The 23,499-nt window shown below is 33.9% G+C and overlaps 1 protein-coding gene across 6 annotated transcripts in view; it reads left to right on the forward strand.

The window, feature by feature from the left end:
• Positions 1-23,499, forward strand: part of DIAPH2 (diaphanous related formin 2) — a 1,156,455-nt gene that overhangs the window by 364,873 nt on the left and 768,083 nt on the right. For all 6 annotated transcript variants that reach the window (XM_041741554.1, XM_041741555.1, XM_041741556.1 and 3 more), the window contains 4 exons: positions 8,115-8,189; positions 8,272-8,341; positions 12,647-12,783; positions 14,425-14,533. In XM_041741554.1, the coding sequence (XP_041597488.1) occupies positions 8,115-8,189; positions 8,272-8,341; positions 12,647-12,783; positions 14,425-14,533 (391 nt within the window). The remainder of the gene's footprint in view (positions 1-8,114; positions 8,190-8,271; positions 8,342-12,646; positions 12,784-14,424; positions 14,534-23,499) is intronic.

Here is a 23,499-nt window from a genome sequence, read left to right on the forward strand (position 1 = left end):
TTGCTTTTGGTCTTTTTTCCCCCAAAGATTTCCCTTATGATTTTCTTGCAGGACTGGTTTAGTGGTCATGATTCTCTGTAGTATTTGTTTTTCTGGGAACCTCTCCTTGCATTTTGTGTGACAGCCTTGCTGAATAATGTATTCTTGGCTGCGTATTTTTTTACTTCATCCTGCCTAATATTTCATGACACTTTCTTCTGGCCTGCCACATTTCTGTGGACAGATCTGCTGCCCACCTGATCTGTCTTTCTTTGTAGGTTAAGGCCTGTTTACCTTGGTGCTTTTCACATTCTTTCCTTGTCTATTTTATAAATTTGACTTTAATATGTCTTGGTGATGGCTGAATTTTGTTGAATTAAAGGGAGTTCTCTGTTATCTCTTGGATTTCAGTTCTCTTTCCTTCCCCAGATTAGGGAAGTTTTCAGCTATTGTTTGCTGAAATGAATGTTGTGTTCCTTTTTCCCTGCTTCTTCTGGAACTCCTATGATATGAATGTTAGTATACTTTAAGGAGTCACTGATTTCCCTATGTCTACATTTGTGATTCAGTACCTTTCTTTCCCTCTTTTTTTCAGCTTCATTATTTTCCATAATTTTATCTTCTATGTTACTGATTCATTTTTGCATCATATATCCTCATTAGCATTGCATGCAGTAAGTTTTGCATCTTACTTATAGCATTTTTTATTTCATCCTTTCTGGTTCTTATTTTTAAAGATTTTATTCATTCATTCATTCGTTCATTCATTCATGAGAAACTCGGAGAGAAGCAGAGACTTAGGCAGAGGAAGAAGCAGGCTCCCTGTTGGGAGCCTGATGTAGGACTTTATCCCAGGATTCAGGATCATGCCTGAACCGAAGGCAGATTTTCAACTGCTGAGTTACCCAGGTATCCCCATCCTGACTAGTTTTTAGTTCTTGTATCTCTGCAATAAGGGATTGTCTAGTGTCTTCTATGCTTTTTCTCATACCCAGCTAGTAATGCTATGATTATTGTTTTAAAAGTCTGATTATTGTTCAGACATTCTTAGTCTTATCTGTATTGAGAAAGTCCTTAGCTGTGACTTCTTCCTGTTCCTTCTTTTCCAGTGAATTCCCTAGTCTTGTCATTTTTTCTGAGTCATTGATTTTTTATGTGGAATTGTTACAATATCCTGTTATATTTTTGCTCCTGAGAGTAATGGCTGTACTAAGAAGAGGTCCAGGGGAAAAAAGGGGGAACCTAGATCCTCTTTTGTTTTGGTCTGCTCATTAAAGATGAGCACTGTCTGTTATACTATATGTAGGCAAAATGAATTTAAATAACATTAAAAATTGTAAAAATTAAAGGCCAAAGCAAGCCAGATTCATTAAAAAAAAAGTAAAAAAAAAAAAAAAGCTAGATTTTATTTCCCTTAGAGATGATGCTTTGCAGTATTTTTTGATAAATATACTTGATACATTAGAGAGGTTTGTGCTAGTGTTGTTTTTTTTAAAGATATTATTTATTTATTCCTGAGATACACACATAGAGAGACAAGCAGAGACACAGGCAGAGGGAGAAGCAGGCTCCATGCAGAAAGCCCAATGTGGGACTTGATCCTGGAAATCTGGAATAACTCATTGAGCCAAAGGCAGATGCTCAACCCCTGAGCTACCCAGGCGTCCCTCTGTGCTAGTCTTTTGGGGGTGGGGTTTGCTGTGCTGATTCCTTGGTGGACTTTCCCTGGTGGAGTTGTACCTACAGGGCACAACTGTTGTTGTATATGGCTCTGGCCTCATACCACATATGCCCACCCAGAAGTGGCACTGATTTCCTCAGTGTTAGTGTTGATGTGGAGTGGAGGAGGGTGCAGAATGGCATTGCTCTGCTCTGTCACCACCAGTGCTGGAATTTCATGCCCACAATTACTCAGGAAGCCCTCACAGAAGAGCTAACAATTATGCCTCTTTTGTTCCTGGTCTCCAACAGATCCCTGCCTTCATTTGCCTGTATCCAAGCTGCCTGCTTGCCTGTGGCAATACTCTTTTGTGTTTTATTCCAGGCATGTGGCTGGGTTTCAAAACTCTAAATGTTAGAGATCCATGTGGCAAGGAACCTCATTGATCATCTTGGGGAGGGTTTTATTGTGCTGTGTCCGATGTTGGTTTGTTCCAGAAATCACTCACAACCATGTAGTGGTTTGGAGTCTTTAGTAAAGTACAGCAGAAAGTTTGCTGCACTCAGCTCAAGTCTCTGTTCCTATTCTCGGAACATATTTATTAAATATGTTTTTTCTCCTTTGATCATGATGATTAATATAAATGGGACCTTTAAAAACAAGAACCTCTGAAATTGTGAAGGCTTGAGATAGACTTCTCTTTTAAAACTTTAATATATTCTGGGACACCAGGGTGGTTCAGCAGTTAAGCATCTGCCTTTGACTCAGGGCATGATCCTGGAGTCCTGGGATCGAGTTCCACATTGGGCTCCCTGTATAGAGCCTGCTTCTCTCTCTGCCTATGTCTTTGCCTCTCTCTCTGTGTGTCTCTCATGAATAAATAAATAAAATATTTAAAAAAATAAAACCTTAATTTATTTTGATATAATTCATTTTTAGGATTATGTATGATCTATAAATAGACTCACTCTTTCCACACTTCCTTTTCTCTTACCATTGTAATTTCCATGTCCATTCCAGTGTGAATTAGCCAGCAGTAAATATAATGGAAAATAAATATATGCAATGTTGAATAGTAACAAGTCAAACATATGAGGTAACATGGGTATCAAATATTTATGTATTTATTTAAAATAAAAAAATTATATAATCTCCACACCAAACATGGGGCTCAAACTAATGACCCTGAGATCAAGAGTTGCCAGCCAGGCACCGTATCAAATATTTAATTTATGAAATCTTTTTTTAAAAAAAATACATCAATGGAAAAACCTACTGTCTGTTTAGATTCCTCTGCATATTTCATAGCAATTAAACTGCTTTTCAATAAATGATGAAATGTTATTTTTTATGTTATGGAAATGGAGTCTTTATTCTTAAAATTCGTATTGTAATTTGGACTCAAACATTCAGAAATCAATGAAGCTTTTGGTTTTTAACACATTCAAAAGTTTAATATAGGCTTCACAATCCTGTTTCACATACATTATTTCACTTAATAGTCACAAAGAATCAGTCTAGGTAGTATTTTCATCCCCATTTTGACGATGACAAACACGCTCAGAGAGTTCAAGTAGTTGATCAAAAATAACACAACTAGAATATGGTAGAGATGGGATTGAATCCTAGATCATTTTTTTTTTTTTGTCTAAAAGTTACGTATTTGAACATGCCACTGTGTGAGCTTACAGCATATTCCATTGATGGGTGATGGGATATTTTCCTGATCTTTGAGTAAGCTTGGGGAAGGATTTTTAACTTTTAACTTCTTGAGCTCCTTGATGGATATAGCCAAGCCTTTTATACTTAAGTTTAAGTATAAACTTATTGTGTATAAGCCCTATTGTGGGTTTGTTCTCTTGCTCCCTAGATAATCTTCCTGGTGTCTTTTTCATTCTTCAGATATAATCCTGGCCTCTTGCTCACTTACAAATGAATAGTCCTGATTTATCTTTATACTCTTTTTGTTTGGCGATTTATTTGTTACACCTGGCATCCTCACCACTAATGGCCACAAGTATCATTTTAGTTGTGTAGCATGTCAGGATAACTCTTTGACTTGGGTAACTTAATAACAAAAAACCACCAATATGTTAAGATCTAAAATGTGAGATTGTAAAATATATAGTCCATCCAAAAAAATAAACAGTATAAGCTACATTCTGGCCTTATTCTTTTCAGTAAGCTGCCTTATCTAAATCTTGATTGGAAGTTTTTGTTGGAGTCTTAAGATATCTTTCCTTAACAGTATTTAGTATATTTCTTATAAAGCTTAAGACTTTAAGAGACAGTAAAAGCTTAGGCTGAAAATACTTACCATTTCTAAATGAGAAGTAAGTTGCTAAATAAAGCAGAGAATATATTTGTGTGTCTACACATAGATGTAATATAAGATACATAGAGATATAAGATATATATATATATATATAGAAAAAAAGATATATATATAGATATAGATATAAGCTCAGTGCAGTTCTGGAACTAAACACTAATTCGTCAGTGTGATATTGGTGAAGCTATAAGCAGAGGTTGTTATAGAAAAATCATGTTCTGGTCCTATTAATAATTTCTAGTGGTATGGTTGAAATAAACATGAGTTTTGGAGTTAGACATGGGTACGAGCCCTAGAACTGATACTTATTGAGTGATGTTTGGCAGATTTCTTGACTACTTTGCTTCTCAGTTTCTTTATATGAAAACAATTTTCAGAGTGGCTGAATTTAAAAATTATTTGACAGTGTGAAGGTGTTTGGGTGGCTCAGTTGGTTAAGAATCTGACTCTTGATTTTGGCTTAGGTCATGATCTCAGGGTCATGAGATCTATCACCACATTGGACTCTGTGCTGGGCATGGAGCCTACTTAATATTCTCTCTTTCCCTTTTTTTGCCCCTCCCCCCACTCATGTGCACACACATTCTCTCTCTTTTTCTCTCTCTCTCTGTTAAAAAAAATTGACAGTGTGAAATGTTGGGAAGGATTTGTATAAAATGGAGCTGTTAAAATGGAAGGAATTCCAAATAGGATAGCCACCTTGGAAAGCAGTTTCTTAGAAAGTGAAACATACTTACCATGAGACCCTGCAGTTCTACCCCTAGTTATTTTCCCGAGAAAAATGATATTATATACTTGCACAAATACATGTGAATATTTATAGTAGTTTTATTTCATAATCATCAAAGCCTAGAAAGAACTGAGATATTCATCAACTGATGAATGGTTAAAAAAAAAAACTGTGATATATCCATACAATTAGAAGGAATAGACTACTGATGTATGCAACAAAATGGCTGAATATCATATTTATGCTAAGTGAAAGAGCTAGACACAAAACCTGCATACTGTATGATTCCATTTCTAAAGACATTGTAGAAAAAGCAGAGCTAGTGTCACACATTAGATAAATATTGCCCAGGTGCTGGGAGTATAGAATGGGGATTGACTGTAAAAAGAAATGAGGGAGTATTTTGGAATGATGGAAATCTTGCATATCTTATTTATATTGGAGGTTGCAGTAGTATACGTTTGTCAAAATGATGAATTTTACTATATGTAAATCTTATTTCAATAAAAAGGGAAGGAAAATACCTTATGTTTCAGAGTGGTTATGAGAATAATAAGAGATCATCCTCCTTCCCAGTTTTTTATTCTCTTTGGTTCTTTATTATTTTCTGCTGTTTCTATGTCTCTTATAGAGTCCATGATAAATTGCAATTTCTTATTTCAGGGATGAGATACTACAGGAAATTTATATCTTTATCTGTCTTTATTTCCAATGTCTGGAGATTTTTTAAAATTTATTATTGATTATATATATAATTATTTTTTATTTACTCATGAGACACAGAGAGAGAGAGAGAGAGAGGCAGAGAGAGAAGCAGGCCCCACACAGGGACCCTGATGTGGGACTCGATCCTGGGTCTCCAGGATCAGGCCCTGAGCTGAAGGCGGCATTAAATCGCTGAGCCACCCGGGCTGCCCGGAGCAGATTTTCAATCGACTAGTCAACTGTGAACTTATACCTCTAGATATTCCAATTAGTACAAATTACTCAGAGTTGGAATTTGTACTCTGTAAAATATACCATATATGCTTGCTTTGGTTGAATTCCTCCTCTCTGTCCTGTGGCAGTGGGAGTTCACAGTATGATTGAAAGGGTGTATAAAGGAATCTTGAATTTTTAGCCTGAGTCCTGCCTGAGAACGACAGTGTTCTATGTAAGTGGTTCTCAAACATGATTAGAATCACCTAGAGGTCTTGTTAAAACACAAATTGTTGGGCCCCATCTCCAGAGTTACTGATTCAGTAGGTCTGGGGTGGGGCCCAAGCATTTGTACTTCTGACAAGTTCCCATCTGATGTTGATGTTGCTGATGCTGCTGGTTTAGGGCACAGACCTCAACAATCACCGATTTATGCTTGCCTCAGGTGTTGTAGTATCAGAATTCTTACCTATACAGTAGCCAACATTTTGTTTTTAAACTGCTTCATTATTTTATGGCCACTTTTGTGGCCTCCTTTGCCCACTGGCCTAAAATATTCTGTTAAGACTTTTCACTACCTAATTTTTAATAAATAAGGTCTGCCTTCTCATGCTTAGGTTTCATGATTTTATCCTTATTTTTTTCAGACCAATAGTAATTTTCACTCAGTGAAACCAAAGTATCATAATTTGAAGAAGTCTGGGGTATGTGGTTGGCTAATTTTATTTTTTTTATTTTTTTTATTTTTTATTTTTTGTGGTTGGCTAATTTTAAGTGAACAAATAGAAGTCGTGTTCTTGTATCACTTTCCTAGACCCAGAAAGAAATAACTCTAATAATTTTAATACCACTGGGTGTAAAAGGAAGACAATTAAAGTTTAGGATCTTAGAAAACAATTTATAAGTATTAAATTTAAGGAAATCATATTTTATCTTCCTAAATGCCAAAGAAGATACCAATTTGTTCAGAATTCTCATTATTTTAAGGTTATTGTAAAGGAATATTGTCCTGTACTGATTGATATCTGCTGACATACTTAGAGCTGATGTCCTTTTTTTCTTTCACCACCACGCCACTGATTATGGAGAGTCTTTAGAGAAAATAGCCCATTGTACTTGTTGATTACATGCCTCAATTGAATAGTAGCTTGCTGCCAATTATTACAATGCCATGTTGATTTTTTTTCTCATTTCTACTATGGAAATTAAAGCAGAATTTGTTTAAAATAAGGTTCCAAATATATTGTGTATGGGGTTGATTCTGAATATTTATGTTATTTTTTAAATAGTTGTAAAGATAGGTTTGAGGCTAGATCAGAATATTTGGTTGAGGGACTTGAAATGTGTTAAGTAGTCTAAAGGAAATTTTTGGACATATGGCTAGTTAAGTGCAATATTATCCAGCCTTTTGTAACTTGAATAAAAGAAAAGAATGAAACTGTAGAGACCCTAGTTGGGAGACTCCTGTCACATTAAATAAAAGGTCACTAGGGGTAAACTAGAATGTCAGCAGAATAAATGAAAAAGAGGGGAGGGGAAATGTGTGAGAGTCATTTTAGAAGTAGAATATTTATGGCTGGATGACGAAGTCAAACCAAGCTCTACATGATCAGTCTTCCAGCCTTTTAGCACACATGGGACTTAATTTCCAGCCATTCTTCCAAGCCTGCTTATTCAGCTGCAGCCACAAGGGCTCCTTACAGTTCTTGGAATATTTCAAGCCATACTAGCTGCCACTTCAGTATTTGACTTGTCTCTAATCCTTCTACTATGAAAGCCCTCATTTCTTGGAAGGCTCTGCTCAAATGCCACCTTAACAATCTTCCCTGACTACACATTAAAAAATCACATCCTGGCATTCATTATTCCATTTTACCAAAGTTGAATTTTCTTCATAGCACCAAAGCACCGACATTTTATTATATACTTATTTGTTTATCATATGTCTCCCTCTTTTTAGATAGTAAGGTACATGAAAGTAAAGACTTAGTTTTGTTGCCTATTATATTTCTATCACCTAGAACATGGCTGATACTTAGTAGGTACTCAATAAATATTTGTTGAATGAATGAACAGAATGTGAAAGTGGTGGGGATTAAAAATAATGCCAGTATTTCAAGTCTGAAGTATTCCAAAAATAGTGGTATTATTAACAGGGTATGGAAGAGTGGAAGAGGAGTTGATTTAGAATAACAGAGACACAGGGGAAGATAAATTTGGCTTATATATATCAGCTTAAGTATTTGATGCTGGTGAAACAACCAAAGAAGTACTACAGAATGGGCAATCTAAAATGTGAGGAGAAATCTGGCATTGAGGTAAAAATGATCTTTGAGTCATATTCATAGAATCAATACTTAAAGCAATGGAAGAGTAAAAAATGGCAAACAATAAAAAGACAGGAATATCAGATTTGAAAATCAAAATTTCATTTTGTGTGTTGAATGTTTTAAATATACAGACTTATTTATATATATTTTTTGTTTATTTCATAGCTGGGTTAACAACTTTGGACATGAAGGTCTTGGACTCTTATTGGATGTGCTGGAAAAGCTTCTGGACAAGAAACAGTAAGAACAAACAGTAAAAAAAAAATCACCAAAGGGGAAATTTTTAAGCACAACATAACATGTTTATTTCCTCTTTATTCAGGCAAGAAAATATAGACAAGAAGAATCAGTATAAACTTATTCAGTGCCTCAAAGCATTTATGAATAATAAGGTAAGTAGTATTTATTTCTGCCTGTCATAAATGTGAGAGCTTGTCCAACAGTGTATGAAAGTATGAAACAGACAGCATTGTAAGTGCTTATTTGGTTTTCAAAGGTTCTTTATGATACAAATCATCATCAGCTTCATTGAAATATTTTTAAAAATATACTTTGCTTCACAACATATTTATTTGCAGGTTTTTACAATTATGGAAATGCATAAATATATTTCCAAATTAGGTAATATTTTTCCTTTTATGGTTAAATGTTGTATGTTGAATACCATTTTTTACAGTATTCTTATTCCATTGAACAGGAAAATTCAAAGCTATTGTTTGACTTGTTTGCTAACAACATTATAAGGTGAAGATTTCTATTTTATGTTCAATTAATGTCAATGAGTTAATAAACATGACATTTCTGGAAAACAGAAGAGTTTTTAAAATATATATATACCAGCTGCAATGTGAGGGACTTTATGAATTCTAGACAAGGGTTTTTTTCTAAAAATAATCTTTGCTTAGGGTGCTTGGGTAGCTCAGTTCGTTATGTGTCTGACTCTCGATTTAGGCTCAGGTCATGATCTCAGGTTCCTGAGATGGAGCCCTGCATTGTGCCTCCTGCTCAGCATGGAGCCTGTTCCTTTCCCTCCCTGCTGCCCCTCTCCCTTCCATACATGTACACAGGCATGCTTGCTCTCTCTTAAATGAATAAATAAAATCTTTAAAAACAATAAAAATAATCTGTGCTTAGCTTATGAAATTATGGTTATTTTTTATATAGACTATTTTGTTACTGTATTAGACATGATTTCCTCTATATTCCTGTAGGTAAAATAAAATTGACTAATTCACTAATTGTATAATTCTCTTTAGTGTTTTAATAATCTCAAATATTTGATAGAAATAATTGTAACAATTGAGACGTCTGGGTGGTTCGGCGGTTAAAGCACCTGCCTTCATCTCAGGGAGTGATCCTGGAGTCCCAGGATCAAGTCCCACATCAGGCTCCCTGCATGGAGCCTGCTTCTCCCATGCCTGTGTCTCTGCCTCTCTCGATCTCTCCTTGTGTCTCTCATAAATAAATAAATAAATAAATAAATAAATAACCAAAAACTAGCCAAATGTAGTTGTTAATGTAATATGAATATATAGTTAATAATAATGCAATTAGATTCTTTTTTTTTTAATTAATTTTTATTGGTGTTCAATTTACCAACATACAGAAAAACACCCAGTGCTCATCCCATCAAGTGTCCACCTCAGTGCCCGTCACCCATTCCCCTCCAACACCCGCCCTCCTCCCCTTCCACCACCCCTAGTTCGTTTCCCCGAGTTAGGAGTCTTTATGTTCTGTCTCCCTTCCTGATATTTCCCAACATTTCTTTTCCCTTCCTTTATATTCCCTTTCACTATGCAATTAGATTCTGTTTAAAATGTAAACAGTCTCTTAAACATGGGATTATATATGATTATATATATGTATATATTATGCACATGTGTATCAACATAGAAATTTTGTCATATGGAGTGGATGCTTGCTAGTTGATGTAAAACTTTCGTATTGAGTATACTAATTGTTCTGTTCTTGGAAGTCTCTGCCAGAAAGATTTCCATCACCACTACTACAGAATTTCTCAATTTCTGTTCCCCTAGTCTTTTGCAACAGAATTATGCAGAATCTTATCTTTTAACAAGAAAGCACTTAATGAACATTGTATCTCCCAAAATGAATCTTTCTTCAGTTGAGGGAAACAAAGAAATAACCTAACAGTGCAGTATTAAAAATTGGGAGATACAGTACATGCTTTACCACTAAGTGGAGTAGCCTTTGGAAAATCACTTGATGTTTCTGGCTTTCCATCCCCTCATGTGTAAAATTAGACAAAGGACCCTTTGTTTTAACTTGCATTGTCAATTCTCACAGCTTACCAGGATAATAAATATCTATAATCAAGATAGTCACTAGAGAAAGTCATAGTAGTGAGATTTCCTGTAGAGCTTTTCCCTCAAGACTTAAGTTGATATGTCAATACATAATTACTTATGACTTATTTGACAGTTTTGAAGAACATGATGATTTGACTTAGATTGTTCTAAACGAAGGTTAACCTTTAGTTATGACATGCTAATCTTTTGTATATAAGTACTCAGAATATGAATAAACCGTGAATATTTTAAATTATAGGCATGTGAAACAATAGGCATGAAGTATACATTCAAAATTTAAAAAGTATAGTGATATATCCACTTTATGTTGTAATAAACTGTCATAATCAAAGCATGAGACTTTTATCTGAAATGACTTAAAGTTCACATTTGTTGGCCCCAAGGAGTTTAGATTGCCTTCTTCAAAAACTCTTTTCCTTAATACAAAATGAATAATATAATCATAATAGTTCAAAAGCAACACATTGCCTCTTAACTTTCATTGCTGTAATATTGCTCTTATGTTTAGATTGATGTTTTTTCATTATTTATTTCATTTTTATTTTCAGTAGGTCCCTGTGTATTAGAAACTACTTTTAAATTATAAATGAAAATTTAAATAATTTTACTCTCAGTCTATTTGATTTTTATTTTATTTTTTAAAAAGATGTTCTTTATTTATTCATGAGAGTCATAGAGACAGAGAGAGAGAGAGGGAGCGAGAGAGAGGGGCAGAGACACAGGCAGAGGGAGAAGCAGGCTCCACGCAGGGAGCCCAATGTGGGACTCGATCCCGGGACTCTTGGATCACGCCTTGGGCTGAAGACAGGTGCTAAACCACTGAGCCACCCAGGGATCCTGCATCTATTTGATTTTTAAAACTCTTATTTTAAGTTTGGTAATTGCATGGTAAGCCTCTCTTAGTTTTACACAAGCATTTTTCACTTCTTTTCCTTACTATTTAGTATCTATTGGCTGCCTTCATACATACTTATCTATTCTTTTTTCTTTCCTTCTTTTTAATCTTGTTTCTTCATTTTTTTCTACCTTGTCTCTGTATATATTATTTATTATGACCTCTGGTAAAGTTACATTTAAGAGCTTTAGTTGTGTTTCCCTTCTCCCCCTATGGAAGTTAAATTAAGCACCATGAAAATATTCATATATTTGGTAATTAACTAAACATTAATCTTGAAATGACAATTTTGATATGATGAAATGTTGTTGTATTTTTACTGTTAAACTGTTAAAAGAAGCAAGCATTTCATAAGAAATTTGAAAAATACTTTGTGGGACAAAAGTCAAAGAAAATACCTTCTAAATGTAGTGAAAAAATTCAAGTTTTAGCCTTTTTAAACATTTACTTACCTATTCGTTCTTATAATGCACACTTGTGTGGTTGTATTCAAGCCTAGAAAACAAATGAAAATGGTGTCTCCTTTGCCAAGTTGACTGTGACACTTACTAAAACCCAGGCACCATTTCCTTGGGTTCATAGCTTTTGTAATGCAGCACAGCTTCCTCTAAGAGGAAGGTTAACAGATGGAATGGGAGAACTAATATAGAGGTTTATTGCTTCTTTAACTGGCATATAGTATACAAAAAAGCTTTACAACATTTTACCCTTCTTATTCAGTTTAATTTTCCATACAAACATATTAGAGAATTTAATTATGAATTCCAGGCATCTCCAGGGAGACCCAATGACATAGGTAGAATTACTTCAGAAAATCATATGAGTATGTACTTTACATGTTTTTCTTTGTTGAAGAAATACTGATTGTTCACATATTTCTCCCAAATCTTTATGGAGTTTTTAGGCAGGCTAATAGAGATCATATCTGATCATGGGGAAAAAACTCCAAGATACAGTTATTTGAAATAAAAAGTAGAAACAACTCCAAGCACTGAGGGGGGCACTTGACGGGATGAGCACTGGGTGTTATTCTGTATGTTGGTAATTTGAACAGCAATAAAAAATAAATTTATTATTAAAAAAAAGAAACAACTCCAAGATATAGGTATTTAAAATAATTTTTAAAAAGTAACTGCATTTGAAAAACATTCATGTAATTTGGTAGAACCTCATTGTAGAGGTGTTGGTTTTTAGAAGACCAATGTAAGTTGCTTTTTAAATTAAAGATGTGGGGATCCCTGGGTGGCGCAGCGGTTTGGTGCCTGCCTTTGGCCCAGGGCGTGGTCCTGGAGACCCGGGATTGAATCCCACGTCGGGCTCCGGGTGCATGGAGCCTGCTTCTCCCTCTGCCTGTGTCTCTACCTCTCTCTCTCTCTCTCTTTCTGCGCGACTATCAAAAAAAAAAAAAAAAAAAGAATTAAAGATGTGTTACAAAGACATTTTGAATGAAGGTTCTTTTTCTTTTTCTTTAGTTTGGATTGCAAAGGATTCTAGGCGATGAAAGGAGTCTTTTGCTATTGGCAAGAGCAATTGATCCCAAACAACCCAACATGATGACTGAAATAGTAAAAATACTTTCTGCTATTTGCATTGTTGGAGAAGAGAACATGTAAGCATTGCCATATTATTATATTAACAGCATGGAAAATGGCACTTAAGAAATTAACAAGTCCATATTTTCTGCTTTTCATTTGATAACTTGCATGAAAATTTTATTACATTTTAGAGAATAATTTATTGGCATTTTATCTTATCTATTTACAGTTAAGTATTTAAAAATTTTTTTGAAACAAATAGATTTAAACAGATAGAATCCTAATGGGAAATTCTTCAAAGCTGGATTCAAAATGAATGAATAGAATTTTATCTAGTTGATGGTAAAGAAATTATTAGAAAAATGGGCTAAATGCACACACATACACATATATCCCTCACATATGCACTTCACAAAATTTTACTTATTTAACTCACTGAATTGACTGGATGCCTTTTTGTGTGCTGTTATTTTATTTAAAGCAGTTATTTTACTTTATTTACCTATGAGAAGTGAAAAAATGAAGTAATTACGCATACAGTGAAGTAAACTAATCTGTTAAAAAGAAAGAACAAAAAGACTCTGCATTTATTCAGAGTGCATGTATCCATTAATTTTAACAAATGGTTGAATGTACAGTAGTTCATACCTTCTTATGGAAATAATATTGACTGAGCAGCAAAATTTCACACATGATGTCATTAATATGCCCAGTTAGGAACCATTGTGATAACAAATGAAATATCTGCTAAGTACATGAATTAAAATATTTCTTCTGAAATTTTGTGTGATAGTAATTTCAATTTGAATTAGAACAGGGCCATGCAAAGATTTAATATGCTAATATGTTGAGTTTTCCATACCTCACAGAATAAAATGAGATCTTGCTTAATGATGCTTAGTGTCTTTACAGACCAAAAGCCAAACACTACACAAAAATATTATCAGAGAGCATTAATTCTTATCTCTGTGAGAAAAAGGAATAAAATAACATGTGAAAAAGTAAGATTTCCCTCGGTTTTATAGAAAATCAGTTGATACATGAGTAAAAAATATTTTTCTTGTCAACTGGAATTTCAATACTTAATTCATATAATATAATCTATTCTGATGTATTTGGTATAATTGTAGCTTTAGTTTGATAAGCACATATACTACATAGAGTTTAATTTGATTTCAGACACTTTATAGCAATAATTTCCAATATTTTTGTTCATTTTAAATAGTTTTCTTATGTAGGTAATTATAGATGCTTCTCTAATTACCTAGACTTTCAGTTTTTCTTGTTCCGTTTTTTTTAAAGTTCTTTCAAATGTATTTGCTCTTTCTAGCACTTTAAGATTAGTCTGTTTACATGTGAATAACATTTTAATAATTGTCATATTATGCTTAATGATCATTAATATTTATGTTAACACATGAAATACCAAACCTGGAATTTTAAATTTCAATATTTAGTAACTAAATATCTTAAAAATTTTTTTTTTCCTTAATGACTCATAAATATATTTATTTTCATTTTGATGACTTAAATTTATTTAAAGCTACCAATATTTGACTTGTGGAAATATCTGGCTAGGAACTCAACTCTTAAATTGTAATGGTCTTTATAAACTTCAAATGCCAGAAAGGAAATAAAACTGAAAAAAAGAGATAACCTGTATTCATAATGTGTGTGTAAGATGGATTTTTCATTTCTAATATTTCCCCCTATAGTCTAGATAAACTTTTAGGAGCTATAACTATAGCAGCAGAAAGAAATAATAAGGAACGATTTTCACCAATTGTGGAAGGATTAGAAAATCATGAGGCTTTGCAATTACAGGTGAGTTGGTTTTGTCTTAAGTTTCTCCTGGGGATCCCTGGGTGGCGCAGCGGTTTAGCGCCTGCCTTTGGCCCAGGGCGCGATCCTGGAGACCTGGGATCGAATCCCACGTCGGGCTCCCTGTGTATGGAGCCTGCTTCTCCCTCTGCCTGTGTCTCTGCCTCTCTCTCTCTCTCTCTCTCTCTCTGTGTGACTATCATAAAAAAAAAAAAAATTATAATAAAAAAAAAAGTTTCTTCTGGAGTTATATTTGAAGTACTCAATTTGTATGATGCCAACCCCTTTTTTAGCTATCATTTAAATAGAATGGAACAAAAAAGTGCAATTCTTCCTGTTGCTTATTCATTTCTACAAGCTAGAAGTGTTTTGTCTGTGAGAATAACAATTTGTTTAAAATTAGGAAAAGTTCTGCTGGTTACTATAAATATGGTGAATATGGTTGTGATTAATATTTGGAATAAATTTAGTAAATAACAAAATAAACCATGGAAATTAAAGCTTTAGCAATAATCAGAGCAACAGGGTAAGCAGTTCGGCCAATATTATTATCCTAACAAATGTTGATGAAGTCTTTGGGCTTATTGTAGAAATTAAGGAAAACTACTTCTTGCCATTCACACAGTGTTCAGAACCCTGACTCACCAGAGGAGGGGTGGGGACTAAATTGCAATTCTTTGGTTAGAGTCTATCTAATAGCCCTGTTTATAGCCTGCCTAAATGTCTTATTTAGAAAAGGACAAAGCTCACTATCTTTTCTTGGATGGTTTCAGGAAATGATCCATTTTATGCAAAATGGTGGTTTTATTAAGGCACAGGGGCAGGGCAGAAAGAGCTGCTGCACCAGGTTTGTGAGGGGTGACTAATTATATACTTGGAAGTTAGGGTAGGTAAGGAAATGGGAGTTTTCAAAATAATTTCATAATTTAAAGAGGACCTACAAGATACTGGAGACCTTGCCATTGTCAAGCTAAGGTTGTTTTTCCCTCTAGCAAGGCATTAACATTAAGAAAGTTGGGAACTTCCTTGGGGAGCATTAAACTCAGCTGGCCTCAAGTACTTGTCAGTGGGTTGCAGGTTTTGAGGACATTTAATTTTACCTACATTTCCTTCTGGAAATTAGTTACTGATAAGAATGTTTTTTTATTTTAAATCACTAAGACATTTATAAACTGAGGGAGACTCTTGTCTTGCAGGACTGTGATCTCTATTATCCCACTTGGGAGTTGGGATGAGGTTTGTGGGGTATCAGCTTGTGCTTTGTCCTTAGTTTGCCTCCTGCTCCTTCATCAAAGAGAAGATGGTTCCACATTTAATTTTATCAAATTATTTAGTAGTGAGTGTTTAAATGTTCAGATTTCTCTTCTGATGTAAAACAATTTATTTTCTCCTTTTTTTTTGTATTATAAAGTATTAGTATTTTCTTTCCCAAAGTTTGAAACTACAGCAGATAGATGAATTGGCTTGTCCAAAGAAAATACTATAGTGTTACAAAACTATAATCTCTCTTTAAATATTTAAGGATCTTTATTAATTGTTACTTCTGCAACTATGATGATGATTTTTGATAAACTTTTATGGTGTGTCTTTTATATCCAGTGTATTATATTTTTAATATTTGGGACATTTCCTTCTAATGTTGATATAGGAAAGATGTTAGTGTTCAAAGCCAATAGCCAAGGGCAGCCCCATGGCTCAGCGGTTTAGCACCGCCTGCAGCCCAGGGCATGATCCTGGAGTCCCAAGTCAGGTTCTCTGCATGGTGCCTGCTTCTCCCTCTGTCTGTGTCTCTGCCTCTCTCTCTCTCTCTCTCTCTCTGCATCTCTATGAATAAATAAATAAAATCTTAAAAAAAAAAAACAAAGCCGATAGCCAAGAATGAATTCTTGAGATGTCTTTGGCGCAAAAAAAAGTGGTTTTATTAAAGCAAGGGAACAGGACCCGTGGGCAGAAAGAGCTGCATTGGGGTCATGAGGGCGTGGCCAATTATATATACTTTCAAGTTGGGAGGGAATTAGGAATAGCTTAAGTCTCTGAGGAATTTTGGAAGCAAGGTTTCCAGGACCTTGAAGGGGCTAGCAATTGTTGGGAAAAGGTCATTTATTACTGTCTAATAAAACCTGAGTCATGAGACCCTTCAGATGTATATTGGTAGGCCATATGTGTGGGAGATGATTGCCAACATGGATCTTGGGGGTTTAGAGATAAAGGAAATTTCTAAAGGAATTTTTATATGTTAAAGCAGATCTAACAGGATCCTGGGAATCAGGCTGAGATTCCCTTTAGCCTTTGGCAAAGTATTAACATGGACACAGCTGAGTCCCTAAAAGAATGTCACTTGGCCTGTTTGAAGGACTTGTCAATGGACTGTAGGTAGTAAGGAAATTTAATAATTTTTTTTTCTGCATTTGTTTCCCACATCAGTAAGTGTTTTAGATATATTCAGAGTTTTCATTACTTGCTCAGATGACTCACTCAAAATCACACAGCTATTGAAGGATATAGCTGTAATTTGAAGCCAGGTCTTTCCAGTGCAACAGTTGTATACTGCATTTTTTGACCTTCAAAATGACATCCCTCCATAGAGTAGTTTACCCCAACCAATGGGATAGAAATGACAATTGCTAGCCTTCAAGAAATTGTGCTAAATAGAATAATAAAGTGGCAAAATTGGCAGGTAGCAAATAGAATTATAAGCATCTTGCTAGATATTTAAGAAATTGTTGAATATTGATTATAGATGCAAACATATGCAAATCATTATTTGAAATTTCCTATTAATGAGCTAAAAAGTTAGTAATTTGTTATGTAGAGAGACTATTACTCTTAGAGAATTATGAAGTGGATTTATTTGGACTATTTTATGTGATTGAAAAAACATCATCTAAAAGTTCAAAAACATATTCAGAATACAGAATGAAAAATGAAAGTTTAAATCTGTTGTTTAAAAAATATAGTTAGTGCTATATTTTAACAGAATTACTTTTTCTATTTTTGTAGTATCCTGAGACTTCTCAAAATGTTATTATAGCCTCAGGAAGTGATTCTGTTAAATTACAGCACTAATTATGTTTTTAAATAACAACTATATGCACTTTTTTTTTAATTTTAGAACAGATTATTAACTTCTCATAGAGGTTTTCTAGCTCATCTTTAAAGTGGAATTTTGTACCTGTGATGGGATTTTCATCATCTTCAATAGTTCAGGAAGCAGATAGACAATAAATCATATATCTTCATATGGTCTCTCTTTATTGACTTCCCTTCAGCTTAGTAGCATTCTCATTTCTCACCCATACTACAACACCTTTGATCTTACTTATTCTTCAAACGTGCGTCTCATCTTTTTATAGTCCTTGTCTCAATCATCTATACTTGTTTTCTGTGTTTCCTAAGTTGCCTTTTACAACTCAACATTTTCACAGTTTTTAAAAAGGTCATCAGTGATCCTCTGATTTCAAAATCCAATGGCCTCTTTCTAGTCCTCATCATTTGGCACTATTACTCACCTCCCTCCTTGAAAATTTTACTGCCTTTGGCTTTATGAACTCCATTCTCTCCTCGCTCTCTGACTACTTCTGTTTTTTCTCTTTTTCATGTGTTTCTCCTCTTCTTGGATACTTTGTTTTCTCTATCCTTGGCCCTCCTCTATTACCATTTTTGTTTAGACATACATATGTACATTTACATGTATACTTATACATATTTTATCTTCCTCATGAATATTCTCAGTTGCTTCTCTAGCTTTAACATCCAGCTATATTTTATTGATTCCCCATAATTTTAAGTCCATTTCATCTCTCTGTTCAAATCTACATGTCTAAATGCTTAGCTAGATGTCTCAGAGGCATTACAAAAATAAGAAATTAAAGATAGCATTTATAAGTCATGTACCAGTGTTCTAATTCTTTACATATGTTGCTTCATTTTATTTTATTTTATTTATTTTTTTTTGTTGTTGCTTCATTTTAAACCTCAACTACTCAATGAGAAAGATTGTAGTATCCCTGTTTTATAGATGAATACATAGACTTGTAGAGGTTAGATAACTTTCCAAGGGGAGGCAAAAGTCTAAATTAGGCACTAGGGTATCTGGCTCCAGAGTACATGCTCTTAACCAGTACATGGTACCTCCTCTTAATATAACTAAGTAAATAGCCCTACACACCTCAGTAACTCCTGAAGCCATCCATCTCTTTGTTATGTCATAGCTCATTAACTTACATATTTAATCATACCTTTGAGTCAGCAAGAAAACAATTATATCTAGGATATTTGGTTTAAGAATGTGGGAATTAACTAAAGAGTTCTGTGTAAAAACAAGTGTTGATGCTTACGTAGTCAAACCCTCAGATATACGGACGGATTCTTTGTAGCTTGATTTTCTCCATAGTGGTTCTCAAGTATTGGGATTTTACTCTAAGAATACTTGTAAATTATCTATTACTGTGCTCATACCATCACATATGAGGAGGTAGCCTTGGATAAATCATTTATCATGTCATTACAGGTATATTTATAAAACAGGGAGCTGCAGCTTATGAATAAAGACAAAATTTGTGGAAAAGTAAATGAGTGTGTTAAATACTGAGAGTTGAATGAATATCTGATTATCGCTAGAGAAACTTGTTCTGTTTATTGACATTTTCATATTGTGACCATTTTAAAAGTAAAATTAGTATAATTGGAGGTTGTATAGGTATATATTTATATAATGTATTCATTTGTCAAGTACTTAAAAAGTAACTTCTGACTTAAAGAATGATGCCTTTCATTTTATATCTATTTAAAGTTGAACAATTGTCAAATCTATCTTTTTTTTTTTTTTTTTTGTAGTGGAGGTTCACTAATGACCTCAGTAATATGAAAAGCAACACTCTTTTTAAGTTGTCATGTTGGCTTCTCCAGCACCATTTGAAACTCTTGATCATAACTAACAAAGCTCCCTCCTTCAACTTCCATGATACTAAACTCTCCTTGTTTTTCTTTTACCTATATTTTACATTTTAAATCTTCTTTCTCTTTTGTTGGCCCCTAAATATACTGCTTTCTAAGAACTTGATCCTTAGTTCTTTGGTTCTTTGCTTTGATCATTCTGTACATTGCCCTTGGACAGCTACATCCATCCTTAGGACTTCCGTGTAGTTCTTCTATGTGATGAATTTCTCTGAACTCTTGTTTTTCCAAATCCTTCTAACTCAGACCCCATATATTCTGTTCTTTCATTACTGAATTTTAATTCAATATCATCCTTAATGCTGCTTATCTTCCTTTTCTTCATCCTTTTTCCTACTCCAATCCCCTCTCCAATCTTAACCTGCCTCTCTTTAATATTTCAAATCCATTTTAACTTTAGCATTATCCACCAAGTTGCATAAACCAGAAATGTAATAGTCATCTTTGAATCTACTCTTTCTCCATTCACCATTCCTTCAATTACCAAATCCTGCCAATTCTACTTCCTTAGTATTCTTTCCTTCATTAGTGTGGTATCCCTTCCTTTTCACCCCTGCTGCACTTCTTTGTTTCAGTGCATTGTCATATATCATTATTTTACCATTTTCCTGGATTCTTAAGTATCTTCTACCCATTATTCTAGCCCCCTTTAAATCATCTTCCACAGAGTTATACTTCTGAAATGCAATTTTTGTCATACCACTTCTTAAAATCCAAGAAAGTCTTCCCATAGACTCTAGGATTGAAGTGTAGATGTAGTCTACACAAAATGCTTCATCATCTGATTGTGGTTTTCTCTGTAGCCTCATATTTCACCACTCTTCTCCTTATACTTTTTGGTCTAGTCATACTGTGCTCAGTTTCCTGAATATTTTATGTTGTTTTATCCTTCTACCTCCATACCTCTTTACATGGCTTCATCCTGCCTAGAATCCTTCTCCATTTCTTTTTTTTTTTTTAAAGATTATTTATTTATTTATTCATAGAGACACAGACAGAGAGAGAGGCAGAGACACAGGCAGAGGGAGAAGCAGGCACCATGCAGAGAGCCTGACATGGGACTAGATCCAGGGTCTCCAGGATCACACCCTGGGCTGCAGGCGGCGCTAAACTGCTGCGCCACCTGGGCTACCCTCCTTCTCCACTTCTTGACTTAATTAGCTTACAATGTAAGTTTGTATCGTTCTTCGTTGGTACTTATTTGACTTAAACCATCTTTTTTCCTAACTCCTTCTGGACTAAGATAAAGAAAAACCTTGTTAATGTCAACAAAGCACTTAATAAGTTCTAGTGTGTGACAATATCAATAAAATTTTAAAAGCACACTTTATCACAGTTAATGGCAATATGGATAATCTGTCTGAGAATGCCCCAGAGTTGGCAATTATTGTACTCCATAGCTCTTTGAATTGTGATGAAACCGATAGATAGATGCTTGTATAGTTTTCAGAGCTGATAAGTTAAAACAAATTCTAGCATTTTCCCAATAATTTTGTGAATATAGTACATGTTAAAATAGTACCCCTTTGGCAGCCTGTGTGGCTCAGCGGTTTAGTGCCCCCTTCAGCCCAGGGCCTGATCCTGGCGACCTGGGATTGAATCCCATGTCAGGTTCCCTGCATGGAACCTGCTTCTCCCTCTGCCTGTGTCTTTGCCTCTTTCTCTCTCTCATGAATAAATAAATAAAATCTTTTTTTAACAAAATAGTAGCCCTCTCTACCACTTAGGTAAGAAGCTGAATACAAATCTTTTTGTATATCTCATGGCAATAAAACTTGAGATATTTAATTCCATTCACCCATTATATTTTAATCATTTTATTGAGGGCAAGTAGAAGTTACATAGAAAACCCTAAACAAATACAGAGCCTTGCCTTTAGAAAGCTTATAGTCTCTTTTGTGATACTTCACACTTTGCATCACATCCCATACCCCAGGATGAGGACAATAGCTTCCTGTGACTAAAGTATGTAGATTATTATTGTAGAAAGATAACATACTCTTCTACTAATGGAATGATCATAATATGATAGAAAAACTTATAGTAATTCAATTTAGTATATATTTATAAATGGTACAAATTATTGGATATTTTAATCACATGCACAAAATTGGTGTTTATATCTATTTATGCATTTATTTGGCAGCATACACATTTATCATGTAGAGAAAGAGATCATTGAAATGCAAATAAACAAACTGATTGTTTTCAGTTGTTAGAAATCAAAATTTTGTTCCTACCTACCATATTTATTAATAATTGAGAAAAATCACAGACTTATTTTGAATTTTAAATTTTAATTCTCATGGAAGCTATGTTTAAAACAGATATGGCAGACCATTTTGAAACTTAAAGCTATAATAAACAAACTAAGCAAAGGAAAGAATCTGGATAATGGACTTTGTGATTTTCAATTCAAGGGCACTTGTTTTCTTTCCAGTGCATTGTAGTATTGTAGAAAGAATCTAAAATTAAAAGTCATGAGACATGAATTCTAATCTAATCCTTATGACTTATCATTAGCTACATGATCTTGAACAAATCATCTAATCTTTCTAGTTTTTCAGTTTCTTTACCTTTAAAGGACCGTATTGAACCATAATATTTTGTATTTTGAAGGTGTTCTCTCTGCTTTAATATCACATGATTCTTTGTTTTCCATCTCTGGGTTAGATTTTTTTTTATTTTTGAAAGCTGATTGATTTTGCGTTGTAACCAGTCATGATCTTAAAGATTTATCTACTTGGAAGTTGAATATACTAATTTTCAAGCTTTTATGATTTGGGAATGAGTTTTGTATTTCTTTAGAGCTTAGGTTTTAGATATTAAGCAAGAGGCCTTTTTCTTTAAAGTCTCCTGTGTAGTGCCTTCCAATCAAACTTTATGCAGTATCCTATATTAGTACTGTCCAATATGGTAGCCAGTAGACACATGTGGCTGTTGAACATTTGAACTGTTGCCTAGTGAGAGTGAGCAATTGAATTTTTAAGGTTATATAATTGTAATTAAGCTAAACTTAAATTGTGACTAGAGACTCTGTATAGAACAGCATACCTCGTGGGTGTGTATATGTGTGTGTGTGTGTATGCATGCATGCAAATGTATGCTGAGTAGGGATTAGGTGATGGAGTGAAAGGAAGTAAAGGAGAGTGAAAGACCATTATTCTGGATGAATGGGATGCTGCCCATACTTCATTGTTCATAAAGTAGAATGTAACACATTCCAGGAACTGTTTTCTACTTTTGCACTCTCTCTCTCTTTTAAAGAGGTATAAATGACATATACAATAACCGTTTTATATACTAGACAATATATTGTTAAAATTATTGTATGTTTTTCTAATTAACTTACAGTTTCATACCAGATATTTCCAGTGTATTAAACATGATGCAATAGTTAAATTTTATTTTCTTACCTATCCTTAAAATCTTTTGTTTTGTGAATCTATGAATGGAGTTAATGAAGCATCTGGAATGTACTGGAAATTATCCTATATTTGGAGTAAAATGATATGATTGAGAATCTTGGGTTTTCTCCTTGCTATGTGACCTTGTGTAAGTTACGTGCTTTGAGCCTCAGCTTCTATATTTATGAAATAAGGATAATGGTAACACCCTGTATAGTTTTTATGAGGATGAGATTAGATGGTAAATTATGTAAGGCCTTTAATAGTGTTTGGATCATAATAATGATTATGAAAATATTTTGGGATTCAGTATTTATGAATTCAGAATGTACATAATGGGTATTTAATGTTTAAAATTAAATAAATATATTCTGGCATTGAAACTAATGATATTTTTTAAAATTTAGTTTTGTCCTGGTAAATAGTGACAATTATTTTGTTTTTTTTTTTTTTTTTTTTTTTTTTTTTTTTTCAATGAAAGATACACATTTTTATTCAAGAGAAAATTATTTGTAAGATGTAAACTTGGAAATCAATTGTCATCAGAACAATATATCCTATCTTTATGTGAGATGAATAATTATCCTGCACATAAAAAAGTAACTA

This window comes from Vulpes lagopus, chromosome X (genome assembly GCF_018345385.1).
Source record: "Vulpes lagopus strain Blue_001 chromosome X, ASM1834538v1, whole genome shotgun sequence".
Classification (NCBI taxonomy): domain Eukaryota; kingdom Metazoa; phylum Chordata; class Mammalia; order Carnivora; family Canidae; genus Vulpes; species Vulpes lagopus.